Raw genomic sequence first — 15,723 nt, 5'->3', positions numbered from 1 at the left:
GTATATAAAATGTTTGTTATTTAAAATTGTTCCAATATCAACCCTTCTGGTTTTGCTTCTAAATGTGTTTTTCTTTTACTACTTTCAGAGAAAGAAGAAACCTCGAGAGGTTAACCAGTCTTGATATTGACCGTGGTAGGGAGAAGGATCGAAGTGACAGATACAGAGAAACAGAAAGACGTCGTTCGCGATCACGATCTCGTTCTCCAATAAGAAACGGTCGGCTTGAAGCAGCCAAAGCTGAGGTGATTGATAAACGCCACGAAGAGAAGGCCAGCATAAAGATCAAAGAGGAACGCCGAGAGGAAGAGGCTCAACTACTCGAACGCGATAAACTGTTACGAAGTAACGAGTATTTGTTTGGCCCCTTATCCCATACTGCAGCCACCATGCCTGTCAACATGCTGGAAAGGGCACGCATGATTGGACCACGATATTTCAGTAACGAACGTCCACAGCTCGGGGTTTGGAGCCACTACGAGAAAGGTTTCGATGTCTCGCATCACCGATTAGACTTACGAGATATTGAACGCGAGCGAGAGCGAGAACACATGCGAGACCTTTATATAAGAGAACGGATGTTTGAACGCATGCCGTTCTTTGAACGAGAACGCTACGAGTACGAGCAAAACAAACTGCCGGCATTGAGAGCCGTCGATCAGTTGTCAGTCGGACATTTCCCCCGTACCGTCAGTCCCATGGTCAACCATTCTAGTAAGAGTAACTCTCCAGCGAGTATACCAGGGGCCCCACCCCCTCTGATTCCCTCATCGACTACATCACATCCTCGCAGTCATACAAACTCTCCCGCCAGTTCAAAATCAAAGGCAAATAGTCCATTAGACAGTGCAAATGAGTTGAAAGACAAACGAGATAGCCATTCTAGCTCTACGGATCCTGATGCTCATTCTAGATAGGACTAACTCAAAACTATTTGATGGAATTGTATTTAAAAATTTATTGGAACAAAAACACACTTTTTTTTTTTTTTGAAATTTGAGGAAGAAGAAGAAGAAAAAAACAATTTTTTTCTTTTTTTTTTAATAAAAACCAATTCATTGTAAGAAAGTGCTTTTTTTTCTGTTTACTTGTGATGGAAAGAAAAGACCTCAATTTTGATACCGTGAATATTGTGTGTAGGTCTTTCACTGTACTGTGTACGGTTCTTTGGTGAGACTCGAAGACTGGCCACGCTGAAAAGCTTCCAGGACTTTGCAGAATTTAAAATAAATAAATATATGAAAAAATAAAATGATGGTTTTTGACGATGATTGATAGCCACAACACTTCCTTATATGGCAGCACCAAAGATAGAAAGATGATAACTGACTGGGAGATTGTTTTATTTAAAACAAACAAATCTTACTGAACCAAAACAGAGAAACTACATCAGGCCACCCTGCTGTTTGATGATGATGCTGCTGTTGTTGTTATTGTTGTGTTGTTTGTAGTTCCATGAAAGAGAGAGAGGTTTGTGCACGTGTGTGTGTGTGTGCGTGCGTGCGAGTGCGTTTGTATGTCTGTCTGTGCGTGCGTGCGTCTCTCCGTGTGCGTATGCATGCGTGTATTTTAGTGTGCTGCAAGACCTGTCTAGGTTGGCAGGAGGTTGCCCCTTGCCGTCCGACAACCAAGCCTTTTTCTTTCTTTCACTCTCTCTCTCCCCCATCCCCACCCCCTCTCCTCGCCCCCCCTGCCCTCCCGCCGCCGCCGCTCGTGTTGTCAGGAAGAACTAGGGGGTCAGCCGCCTTTCCCTAGCATCTAGTGAGTGTCACATGTTATATGCACCTATAGGAACCTCTGTAAAATCGCTGGTGGTTAGCACCTGGCAACACCAGTACACCATTCATGTGATTGCTCAATGTAATAACTCATTCTATTTTGCCTATTTTGCAAAAAAAAAAAAAAAAAAAAAAAAAATAACAATAATAAATAAATTTAATGAATTTTAACAGATTAAAAACTTGAAATTTCAAACCCTCCCCCCCTTCTCCAATTCTAAGTCAGCAGACTGTTTAAAAAAAAAAACAAAAAAAAAAGCTGGTGAAATGGAGCTAAACAGACGGAAAATGGCTGGATTAGCTCTTCGGCTGTTCTCATTGGCTGAACGGCACATAATACTAGCTGAGGTGACTAGTGCATAGCTAGCTGAAGTGACCAGCACATAAAACTAGCTGAGCTCATTGCCAGCAATATAACTTAACTGAATTGACCAGTACAAAAACTAGCTGAGCTCATCGTGAATTATTTAGCTGAACGGACCAGTGTATAAGTAGCTGACCAGCACACACACACACACACACACACACACACACACACACACACAAAAGAAAAAAAGCAAAAAAAATACTGAGCTCACCAGTGCATAATTAACAGGTGACCAGTGCATAACTAGTTGAGCTGACCTGAGCAGTACACATAGCTAGCCAGAGATGGGAATGTATGCAGAGAAAGGATCATTTCTTAAAGAAAATTTAAAAGACAAAGAAAATATTGAAGAAAGATTTCATTTCATGCTTTTTGTTTTGTTTTTTTTTTTGTAAATCTTCAATTTTATTACAGCTGTTATTATTATTATTATCATTATTATTGATTTTTTTCTTCTCTCTCTCTCTCTCTCTCTCACTCACTCTCTTTGCTTTGTTTTTGTCCAAATTTGGAATTGGTTGCAAACCTGTGAAAATTCTGGCCATGAAAAAAAAAAATCAATTTAGAGATGAATTTTTTTTTCTTTTTAGTAACATTACAAAAAAAAACAAAAAACCATAAAACAAATACATCTTTCTAAATTTTCTCTCTCTTGTACCCTACCCACTGCCCCCCTGTCTCTCTCTCTCAACCACCTTCAATTTCTCGTTTCAATGTATTTCTCTAAAATTCTTAAATCAATTCCTAGTTTTATTAAAAAAAGAAAAAAATGTCTGCAAGACCATCCACACCACCTCAATTAGCCAGTTCCCTCCTTACAAATCACATATATCCATGCTAATATATATGTATGTATGTATGTATGTGTATATAGATTGTTTGAAGTGGTGTACAGATTTTATATATTAAGAAAAAGGAAGTAGTCAGAATTTTGGATAATTATTAGCACTTTCATCTCATCAAGACTCAGATATGTTTTACAGAAAAATTTCTTTGCCTTTTATATATATGTGTGTGTGTGTGTGTGTGCGCATATATATATATATATATATATATATATACACACAGACACACACACACACACACACACACACACACACATTCGTACATATAAGTATCTATGTGCTATTGCAGCCTCAAAAATTAAAAGCATTTAAATGAATTATGTCAGTAATATGTATGGGACATTCTTCAAAACCTGCCTGTGACTGACCATTTGATTGTGATGGTGATAGCAGTGGTGGTTACTTGTGTATTTGTATCAATACAGATGATGATGAGGGTTAATATCGGTTGTTCTGTTTACCACAAGAGTGAGACTTGGGCAGGGGTGTCACTGTAAGGGAAAGGAGTTAAAAAACTGGATGTGGGGAAGATTACATAAAATGAGTTAAAACGGAAAATTGAAAAATAATAATGTATGTATCCCAAAGATGGGAAGTTGGCCACCTATTGTAGATCAGGACAAACAAACAAACAGGGCACAGGTGTGGTCCAGCAGTTGACAAGTTTGCTTCAGAATCAAGTAGTTCCTGGTTCAGTTCCTCTGTGTTGCACCTCGGGCAGGTGTCTTTTACCTTAGCAATGCTTTAGGAGCAAAAGTTGGAAGACAGAAACTGCACAAAAGTCCATTGGGTATATACAGAGTGACAAAAACCAGAACATCAGCTAAAATGCCTTGTGGTGTTTGGTTACAACTTTCCAGGGTCCAATTTGGAATTGTGCCCATGTCAGATTGAATCGATCTGGTTTCATTGACCCTCTGGAAGGATGAATGGCATTTGGTAGTACCCCACCTTGGGCACAACCCTGCGAGTGAAACCTACAAGAAGTTACAAAAGGAACAAACTAAATTTGTGTCCCCCTGTTTAGTCAACTGTAACCAAATAATAGCCTCAATTGTTCTGTGGATGTTTCATCATTGTTGCCATTCCTTCACCTGCTGGAAGTACAACCAGGTGATAATCTCCATGCTGGAGCACCTATGATTGCCGAGCATGGTTAGAGTTCTGTTCACAATGCTGTGGATTCTCTGGTTGGAGTCAAGTTTAACCCATCCCAGGGGGGGAACCCTCTCAAGATAAAGTTTTTAATCCTTCATGCATCCCCCCCTCACATCTTGATCACACATCGGGGTGGGGGGTTAGTCAGCCCATTCCCACCCATTGCCATCTACGTCAAACATTTCAATGACAACAAAATCTGGTAATATATATTTATATATAGACATGCATGCATGCATATATATATATATGTATTCATATGCATACATATATTTATATGTATTCATATGCATACATATATATATTTATATGTATTCATATGCATACATACACAGATATATATATATATATATATATACACATATACAGACACACACACACACACATGTACTTTATTTGGATTAACTATGGTTTCATGTGGCAAGGACTTTCACAGTTTTCAAGTGATCCACTTAAAAACGCTTGTCATCACCTCCACTGCTGGCATTGTTTCTACCAAAATGCAGTGGTGTTGAGCACTCATTCTCCCTGTTTCATACCATACATACACATATATAGATAAAAATCTATGAATAAATTAAAAGACCAATTCCAGATGACAGAAACAGTGCAAAGATACAAAGTCCACCTCTTCTCTATTATTAAGTAGAAACTTAATTGCCTTTTTTTTTTTTTTCCTACACACTACATCCTTCATCTCTGATATATTTCTCAGCAACCTCTTCCTCACTCTCCTCTATCTTCCTCTTCTCTTAAAACTACACTAGCTGCCTCCGCCTCATCTTCCTCTCTCTCTCTAAACTCATCTTTGACATTTCTATCACTGCTTCTTTACCTCTCAGTAACACCCAATCTTGGCCAATAGGAACTTCTACAATTAGTCAGATAATATCTCTATAGTGTTGTTTTAAATTTGATTTTTTTTTTTTTACTTCTAATTAATTTATTTATCATTATTATAATTCTTGCTGTTATGATTAATTATCATCATTAATAATAATCATAATAATAACAATAATACTATCATTATTATTATTATTATTATACAATTTTCTTTTTCTTTGGTAATTTTAAATTTTTTCTTCTCATTTATTCATTAATTAATTATAAATTTTTTTTCAAAATATTTTTTTAATTTTTTTTTTTTTACTATTCTAATTTTTTGGAAAAAAAAAAAACAAGCCTGGATGATGTGTAAATACGAGAAAGTGGGTGGCTCTATAAAGGTGAAAACGTCACAAACTATGTATCATAAGGGTGGTTTCTATGACAACATAGAAACTGGAGAATAAAACTTTGTAAATTTAATGAATTCCACCAATGCCTTCTGGATCTTTCTTTTGCAAGATGTACGTCTTGTCATGTATTGTCACTCTTCTGTCATTAATCTCACTCAATAATCGTTGAATTGTTACTGTTTAATCCTTTAGCATTCAAATTATTCTATCAAATGTTAATGTCTATTTATTCACATTGTTTTGAATTAATCATGCATTATTCTCACAGCCTTTGAGACTTCAAGGATGACATTGTAGGGTAAGTGTGAGAGGCTGGATCTGGCTTGATTTGAGCATAAAAACACAGGTAGACTATTTGGACTAGCCAGTTTAAATGCTGAAGAGTTATATTATAAAATGGGTGACCTTGATAATTTATAATCTACATGTTGACTGGAGTTTCCCTATTTGTCTAGGTGGACATAGCAAGTATAAAGTGAATGATCACTGGTCATCTTTGATCAAAGGTATTCCTTTCATGACCATCACAGAAAAGCAGCTGACATCAGTTCTAACCAATGCTGAAGAGTTAAGACCGCCAGGTCAGAATTGTTCCAGTAACAACCATCCAATCTTATTCAGGCAGTATATCATCTATCCAGGTTTATATTTATGAGACACTCCAGCTGCGACCTTCCTGTCTTCTATTCAGATATCTAGAACTACATAAGCCAATGGAATTTTTTCTTATTTATCGAAGGTGTTTCACCCTTGCCCATCCTGTCTTTCATTCAGATCTATCATCAATCCAAGACTACATAACCCAATGTGTTTATTTAATCAAAGATGTTTCAGCTACAACCACCCTGTCTTTTATTCAGATAGTGTATCGTCTATCTCGGACTACATAAGCCAATCAACCCCAGTTGTTTCTAAGCCTGATACATATTCTATCGGTCGCTTTTGCCAAACCACTAAGTTATGGGAACGTAAATACACCAACACCGGTTGTCAAGCTTGGGGTGGGAGAAAAACATACATATATGACGGGCTTCTTTTCAATTTCTGTCTATCAAATCCTCTCAAGGCTTTGGTCAACCCAAGGCTGTAGTAGAAGACACTTGCCCAAGGTGCCACGTTTTGGGAGTGAACCAGTAACCATATGGTTGAGAAGCAAACTTTGTGCTACACAGCCATACCCGTTCCATCTATGCCCATCCTGTTTTTCATTCAGTGTTACTTTTAAGTCTGGTACTTATTCTATAGGTCTCTTCTGCTGAACCACTATGCTACGGCGACGTAAACAAACTAACACCGGTTGTCGAGCAGTGGTCGGGGACAAATACACGTGCATACACGATGGACTTCTTTCAACTTCCGTGTAACAAATTCACTTACACAGCTTTGATCGGCTGAAGACACTTGCCCAAGGTACCACGCAGTAAGACTGAACCTGGAACCATGTGGTTGGCAAGCAAACTTTTTACCACACAGCCTAAAACTATTTACTACATGTATATATAAAATGGGTGACCTTGATAATTTATAATCTACATGTTGACTGGAGATTCACTATTTGTCTAGGTGGACATAGCAAGTATAAAGTGAATGATCACTGGTCATCTTTGATCAAAGGTATTCCTTTCATGACCATCACATCTATTTTCTATGTGCACAAGAAAGCAGCTGAAATCAGTTCTAACGAATCTATAATCACAACACGACAGTGGTTTTGATACTGCAAGCCATTTCCATATATGGGACCTACCATATGGGTTCCGGTTTCTCTGGTGTATATATTCCTCCCTTGGTGGGATGTTGCAGCGTTGCTTGTTCTTACCAGCTGAGTGGACAAGAACAATGTGAAATGAAGTATTTTGCGCAAGAACACAACGCATCGTCCAGCCCAGTAATCGAAACCACAATCTGACGATCAGGAGTCCAACATCATAACCTCTAAGCCATGCACCTCCACCATATCTATATGATACATGACAACATTGTAGAGTATATCTATATTATGGTTAGTCCACATTACTCTAAGGAGCATAGGCCCAGTTCCCTGGGGTCTCTCATGTGGATATATTGCTCCTTGGACAAGGGTGCTGGTCTGTCTCAGGTTTACTCATTTTTACCAGCTGAGTGGACTGGAGCTATGTGAAATGAAGAGTTTTGTTTAAGAACATAATGCACCACCCAGTCCGGAAACCGATACCACAATCTTACAATCATGAGTCCATCACCTCTAACCACTAAGCCGTGTGTCTCCTCTATCCTCATATATAGTAATCAGGATTTCATTTCAGTGTGTGTATGTATGAGTACACATACACACATTGGTGATATCATGAGAATTTTATAAACTCTCGATGGAACGGGAAATAATTTTTCATCAAAAAGGCATTGTGTCTTTTTCAACCCAATATTTACATGCTGGCAGAATCATTCTCACACTGGACAAAATGCTGAGCAAGATTTCATCCGTCTATGTTCTGAGTTCAAATTCCGCCGAGGTCGACTTTGCCTTTCATCCTTTCGGTGTAAATAAAATAAGTACCAGTTGTGCATTGGGGTCGATGTATCGACTTAACTCCTTCACCGAAATTGTTGGCCATGTCCCAAAATTTAAAATCAACATGCTGTATGTGATTAAACATTCATTCCCTAATAGACATTACTCAAATCTTGTTTTCCCACCAAATACCTCAACCACAATACCATAAATGTTATATAGCTTTCATCTTTTACTGGTTTCAGTCATTTGATAGTGGCCATGCTGGGACACTGCCTTGAAGAATTTTAGTTGAACGAATTGACCCCAATATTTATGTTTTGTAAAGCTTGGGACTTATTCCATCGGAATCGTCTACGGACCGCTAGATTACGGGGACATAAACACACCAACACTAGCTGCCAAGCGGTGGTGGGCACACGAGTGTGTGTACAACGCGCTTGTTTCAGTTTCTGTCTACGAAATTCACTCTCAGCGATGGTCAGCCCAAGGCCATAAGAGAAGACACTTGCCCAATTTATAAAGCTTACTTCAGTCATTAGATTATGACCATAAGTAGGTTACCGCTTTGAAAGTTGTAGTCGAACAAATCACACTAAGCACATTATTATTATTATTATGTAAGTCTGACACTAATTCTACCAGCCTGTTTTGCTGAACCGCTAGGTTACGGTGACGTGAAAAACCCAAACCAGTTGTCAAGCGATGAATGGGGACAAACACAGATACACAAATCTACTAAATCCACTCAGAAGGGTTTGGTCGGCCTGAAGCTAAAGTAGAAAACCCTTGCCCAAGGTGCCACACAGTGAGACTGAACCCGGGACCCTGTGGCTGGGAAGCAAACTTTATCACACAGCCACGCCTGCACCTTTATGTGCAATATTCCCGGATTTCTTTTACAATTTCTGTGGAATTCAAGAAAAACAAAAGCTACTGTAAGATAAAATTCCTCAACTATTTCACAATTGCAGTTGGAATTTTTGATCTACTTCTAGTGTGAATTATTCTGCTGAGAAATGTTGTTCAGTTGTGAATTCAGACAATATTGGTTTTTATATTATATGAATGTGTGTGTGTGTGTATGTTATAGTCATAAAGTGAGATAAAAAAAAAATAGTGGACCTGAAACCGGTATTTAGAATTGTGTGTATATTTATACACCGAAAGATAAAAGTGGATACTGGGCTCGGTCTGTTCAACTAAACCCAAGGTGATGCCTTAGTATGGCTGCAATCCAATGACTGAAACAAGTAAAAACAAAAGATAAACACACACGTGTGTGAGTAGCTAGCTAGCTAGGTGGAGTACTCTGTCGGTCAAACTTAATCATAGGGGCGGTTGTAAAGTAAAAAGCTTGCTTCTCAAACACATGGTTCCAGGTTCAGTCCCACTGTATGGCACTTTGGGCAGCAAGTGTCTTCTACCATAGCCTCGAGCCCACCAAAGCTTTGTGAGTGGATATGGTAGAAACAGAGAGAAGTCTGTCGAATATATATTATATATATATATATATATATATATATATATATATATATATATATGTATATATATTCCATTAGAGGTTGTGTTAACTGCATGAAAGGTTGGTTTCATTCAAGGAAATACTGGTTCAATACCTAGTATTTTGGGGGAGTTAATCTCCTTAAAATAATAGGTATAATACATAAAAACATAGCTTATATTCATATAAAAGAAAAAGAAAATGGGGACTGGGAAGTTAATAATTGTTTATTATTAACAGCAAATTATACACCTTCACTGTTCACCTACAGCTGTTTCACTTATTACTCAGTAAATATTAAATTCATATTTATAAGACCTGAGCATAATATCTTCAGAAGGAAAGGAAAAGATGAAAGATGCCTCTACACATGTGTATGCAAGCCTTGACAAAACTGAAAGGGACTGGCTGCTGCTCATACATGCAACTCTCTTCTCTTCACACCATTGAAATCTTTCCTCAGAAAAGAGAGGCGACTTCAGCCGACATTCTTGGCATCCGTGGTGTCCTGGCTCTTGCTCTTAGATTGCAAAGACCCGGAATAGATATTACAAGGTATCTCGCCTCAGCATAACATGGATTGGTACTTTGTTATTGACACGAAACAATGAAAGGCAAACATGAATGCGGTAGGTTTAGAACCCAAAGCACAGACATTCCGAATAAATACAAGGCATTCTATCCAACGCTTTAATGAAACACCCAGTTAGCCTTATATATATATATAAAATATATATAGTTTTAGGGAAAATAACCAATTTTCAAGAACTCATCGATGAAAATCCACTATCACATAATTATTATTATATATATATATATAAATATATATATATATATATATATATATATATATATATATATATATATATATATTATTTCGTTTAAAAGAGTTCCAACACTGTCTGTTTTTTATGTTTTATTTATATTCCTGCAAAACCAATGTGGGATATAGAATATACAATATATAATAAAATAAAAATGGATGGTACTATGAAATAAAGTATTGGAACTCTTTTAAACAAAATAATATATTCCTCTATACACAATCATACAAAACCACCTTTTTTTGTATTTATTTTTACTCGCATATATATATATCAAAAAGGATGAAGGGTACCTCCTGAACAACAAGCTCGTAAGACCGGTTTACCGGGTTCTGTGGTGTATCTCGTATATTCCACTGCCCCTTTTACGGGATACCAGTCCATTGCAGGATTCCTCAGCTTTATGAATCAGAACAATGTGAAATGAAGTGTTTTGCTCAAGAACAACGCATAGTCGGAATTCAGGAATCGAAACCACAATCTTACAATCATGAGCGCGGCACCTTAACCACTAAGCCACGCACCTCCACAAACCAAATATATGCATGTGTGTGTGTGTGTGTGTTTATATGAAAGTGCATGTACTTTTGTTATCTGCACACACAAACACAGATTCATACACGCTTGCACACACACACACACACACACACACACACACACACACGCATGAATGAATGTTTCTATGCGTATCGTGAGAAGGTTGTACGCATGAATTCTTTCTCGATTTGAAAGCAAAACATGTACCACGGTTTGTTAAGCAGACATCCGTCCCTCGTCCTACATATATTTGCAGGGTAACTCATGTATAATCTTATTGATTCACACTTATTACCTGTTCTAGTATACTTCGAGTAACTCTCTTTTACTCTTTTACTTGTTTCGTATTTCATGTTTACATTTTGTGACGTCCTGTACCCATATATGCGCGTGTGTGTGTGTGTGTGTAAGTATGTACGTATATGTATATATACTCTCTTTACTCTTTTACTTGTTTCAGTCATTTGACTGCAGCCATGCTGGAGCACCGCCTTTAGTCAAGCAGATCGACCCCAGGACTTATTCTTTGGAAGCCTAGTACTTATTCTATTGGTCTCTTGCCAAACCGCTAAGTTACAGGGACGTAAACACACCAGCATCGGTTGTCAAGCGATGTTGGGGGGGACAAACACAGACACACAAACATACACACACATATATACGACGGGCTTCTTTCAGTTTCCATCTACCAAATCCACTCACAAGGCTTTGGTCGACCCAAGGCTATAGTAGAAGACACTTACCCAAGGTGCCACACAGTGGGACTGAACCCGGAACCATGTGGCTGGTAAGCAAGCCACTCCTGTGCCTATGTATATATATATATATATATATATATATATATATATATATATATATATATATATATATATAGGTAAATTGAAATTTAGAGGTAATACTTGACAATTGTAAGCACCTGTGTATTCCAGCTAGTGGTTGCGGTGAAAGAATAAATTGTAAATCCAAAAAATAACAACAAAACTACAAAGGATTCCGCGGTACACGTGTTTCAAGCTTTACATGTGTATAATATAATATGTGTATAATTTACAATGTAAAGCTATCCTCAGCCGCAAAATTATTTCTCTCCCAGGAAAAGAAATAATTTTGCGGCTGAGGATAGCTTTACATTGTAAATTATACACATATTATATTATACGCATATAAAGCTTGAAACACGTGTACCGCGGAATCCTTTGTAGTTTTGTTATTTTTTGGATTTAAGCCAGCTGGAGGAGATGTCCTCCTGGGGCTAAAAGCAACAGTAACACCCACCCCTAGGGGTCAGCCACACTTAAGTGGCAATATACTACACTATATATATATATATATACATATATATATATATATATATATATATATATATATATATATATATATATATATTATTATATGTATTTATTTTCTCCTAATTAATAAATAACTCGGACAAAATAAATTGGTTAATAGATACCAGGGTAGCAAAGATCAGTGTAACTCCTGTTTATGAGGTAGAAACTCCTTGATATTTTGGGTACTTGAGTATATATAAATTCCTATGGAAGGTATAATTTGTAATCTTCGAAACATATGTTGGAGATAAAAGTATGCAGTTAACATATGCGTTTTACTCCATTCATTAAATTTTTATATATATATCATCATCATCATCATCATCATCGTTTAACGTCCGCTTTCCATGCTAGCATGGGTTGGACGATTTGACTGAGGACTGGTGAAACCGGATGGCAACACCAGGCTCCAGTCTGATTTGGCAGAGTTTCTACAGCTGGATGCCCTTCCTAACGCCAACCACTCAGAGAGTGTAGTGGGTGCTTTTACGTGTCACCCGCACGAAAACGGCCACGCTCGAAATGGTGTCTTTTATGTGCCACCCGCACAAGCCAGTCCAGGGGCACTGGCAACGATCTCGCTCGAAAATCCTACAGGAGCCAGTCAGGCGGTACTGGCAACGGCCACGCTCAAAATGGTGCATCTCATGTGCCACCCGCACAAGAACCAGTCCAGGGGCACTGGCAACGATCTTACTTGGCTTGCCGGGTCTTCTCACGCACAGCCCATTTCCAAAGGTCTCGGTCCGTAGTCATCGCCTCGGTGAGGCCCAATGTACGAAGGTCTTGCCTCACCACCTCAGCCCAGGTCTTCCTGGGCCTACCTCTTCCACGGGTTCCCTCAACTGTTAGGGTGTGGCACTTTTTCACGCAGCTATCCTCCTCCATTCTCACCACATGTCCATACCAGCGCAATCGTCTCTCTTGCACGCCACAACTGATGCTTCTAATGTTCAGCTTTTCTCTCAAGATACTTACACTCTGACGGGTATTCACATTGACATTACACATCCAACGGAGCATACTGGCTTCATTCCTTGCGAGCTTACGTATGTCCTCAGCAGTTACAGCCCATGTTTCACTGCCATGTAGCATGGTTGTTCGTACGCATGCGTCATACAGTCTGCCTTTTACTCTGAGTGAGAGTCCCTTTGTCGCCAGCAGGGGTAAGAGCTCTCTAAACTTTGCCCAGGCTATTCTTATTCTAGCAGCTACACTTTCAGCGCACCCACCCCCACTACTAACTTGGTCGCCCAGATAGCGGAAGCTATCGACTACCTCTAGTTTTTCACCCTGGAATGAGATAGAAGTTGTTTCCTGTTTGTTTGCAGTCTTTATTGCACCTGAACATCTGCCACAAACAAAAACTAACTTGCTAGTTAACCTGCCTTTGATGTTGCTGCACCTCTTATGTGTCCATAGCTTGCACCGGGTACATCTTATAGAGTTACTACCTACTCCTTTTCTACATACTGAGCAGGGCCATCTACCTGAAGGGGTTTGTGTTTTATCTACCTTCCTACTTATTAGGATTTTGGTTTTAGCTAGGTTGACTCTAAGGCCCTTCAGTTCTAGACCTTGCTTCCACACCTGAAACTTCTCCTCTAGTTCTGATAGTGACTCCGCAATTAGGGCAAGGTCATCAGCATAGAGGAGCTCCCAGGGGCAACCTGTCTTGAACTCCTCTGTGATTGCCTGGAGGACTATGGTAAATAATAGGGGGCTGAGGACGGAACCTTGGTGGACCCCTACCTCTACCCGGAATTCATTGCTGTACTCATTTCCAACCCTCACCTTACTGGCCGCATCTCTGTACATGGCTCGCACAGCTCTCACTAGCCATTCTTCTATCCCAAGTTTCCTCATTGACCACCAGATAAGGGATCGGGGGACCCTGTCAAAGGCTTTCTCCATGTCAACGAAAGCCAGGTACAGAGGTTTATCCTTGGCTAGGTATTTCTCTTGCAACTGTCTCACTAGAAATAAGGCATCAGTAGTGCTTTTACCTGGCACGAACCCAAACTGCATCTCATCTAAATTGATTCGCTCCCTAATTAGTTGGGCTATGACCCTCTCTGTAACTTTCATAACCTGATCTAACAGCTTGATGCCTCTGTAATTATTTGTATCTAAAGCGTCCCCTTTACCTTTGTAGCAGTTGACTATGATGCTGCTACACCAGTCATAGGGTATGACTCCTTCGTGTATCACCTGGTTCGTAATACGGGTGACTAGGCTATAGCCAACACTGCCAGATATTTTGAGCATCTCTGCAGTGATTCCTGATGGGCCGGGGGCTTTCCCGGTCTTCATACTCTTAATTGCTTTATCTACCCTGGTACTATCAACTCGGATAGCTGGTCCCTCTATTGGGTCGACATAAGGCAGGCTCTCTTTCTCCCATTCATTCTCTTTATTAAGCAATCTATCGTAGTGGCATCTCCAGACCTCTTTCTTTGCATCCTCATTTAATGCAAGCGTACCATCATCCATGCAAACACATTTCTCTCCTACAACATCACTATTCTCTCTCCTACACTGTCTTGCAACCCGAAATACCTCGAGTCTTTGGTCCTCACGGCGCAGAACATTGGCAAATCTTTCCTTATCTGCTTCCCCTCTGGCTAAATAAACCTGTCGCCTAGCCTCCCTTCTGGCACATTGGTACAATTCCCTGCTACCACCGTTCTTCCAGTCCTTCCAAGCTTGTTTCTTTTGTCTAGTAGCCCTGTCTACCTCCTTGTTCCACCACCACGTTACTCTGGGTTGGGAGGGGACCTTACACCACCCACAAATCTGGTCGGTGGCTTTCAACAGGTTGTCCCGCAGAAATCTCCAATTGTCTTCCACGTTGTATGATGCTATATCCCCTTCTATTTCGTTAAATGCTTCAAGTAACTTGTCTCTAAGTCTCTGTCCGTTTGCAGGGTCTTTAAGCTTCCACACCCTTCTTCTCCAAGCCTGTCTAATTCTGGGCACCCATTTTGCCTTGATCCCAAAGTCGCTAACTACTAATCTATGTTGTGGGGTACATTCTTCGCCAGGGTAGGTTTTGGCATTTATAAGCCGCCCTCTTTCCCTATTTCTGGCGAGGATGTAGTCGATTTGGCTAGAGTGTCTGCCGGAGCGGTAGGTGACTAGGTGACTGGCAGGTTTCCTGAAGTTGGTATTGCAGACCATAAGATTGGTTGCATCACAGAACTCCAGCAGTCTGGTTCCCTCCTCGTTGCGGGAACCGAAGCCATAGCCTCCATGTATGCCATGGAAGCCCCCAGCACGACGTCCGACATGACCGTTGAAGTCTCCAGCCACAAAGAGAAGGTCCCTGTCACTCGTCGACGAGGTAGTTTGCAAGAGGGTGTCATAGAATTGGTCTTTCAGACCATCTGGTAGCCCAGGTTGAGGTGCATAGGCTGAGATGACAGTAGCTAATCTATGATGAAGCACTAGTCTGATCTTAAGTACTCTGTCACTTACTCTAACGACCTCGATTACCTTATCCACCCATTTCTCCGCTAGAAGTATTCCTACGCCCCCGACCCCGTCAGTGTTCCCTGCCCAGAAAATCTTGTACCTGTGTTCTTTGCCTGTGAGGAACCTTGCAGAACCTCCTCTCCATCTTACTTCCTGGATGCAGCACATATCTACGC

General features: G+C 39.8%; 1 protein-coding gene across 6 annotated transcripts in view; it reads left to right on the top strand.

The window, feature by feature from the left end:
* The window catches only part of LOC106868878 (uncharacterized), a 702,504-nt gene extending 697,039 nt beyond the window's left edge, over positions 1-5,465 (top strand). For all 6 annotated transcript variants that reach the window (XM_089342546.1, XM_089342545.1, XM_089342544.1 and 3 more), the window contains one exon: positions 89-5,465. In XM_089342546.1, coding sequence (XP_089198672.1) covers positions 89-917 — 829 coding nt within the window. In that variant the 3' untranslated portion in view covers positions 918-5,465. The remainder of the gene's footprint in view (positions 1-88) is intronic.
* The last annotated feature ends 10,258 nt before the right edge of the window (positions 5,466-15,723 follow it).

This window comes from Octopus bimaculoides, chromosome 26 (assembly GCF_046866305.1).
Source record: "Octopus bimaculoides isolate indiv1 chromosome 26, ASM4686630v1, whole genome shotgun sequence".
In the NCBI taxonomy this organism is placed as follows: Eukaryota; Metazoa; Mollusca; class Cephalopoda; order Octopoda; family Octopodidae; genus Octopus; species Octopus bimaculoides.
Note: the sequence above shows the minus strand (reverse complement) of the source record. Positions and strands in the feature narration are given on the sequence as shown.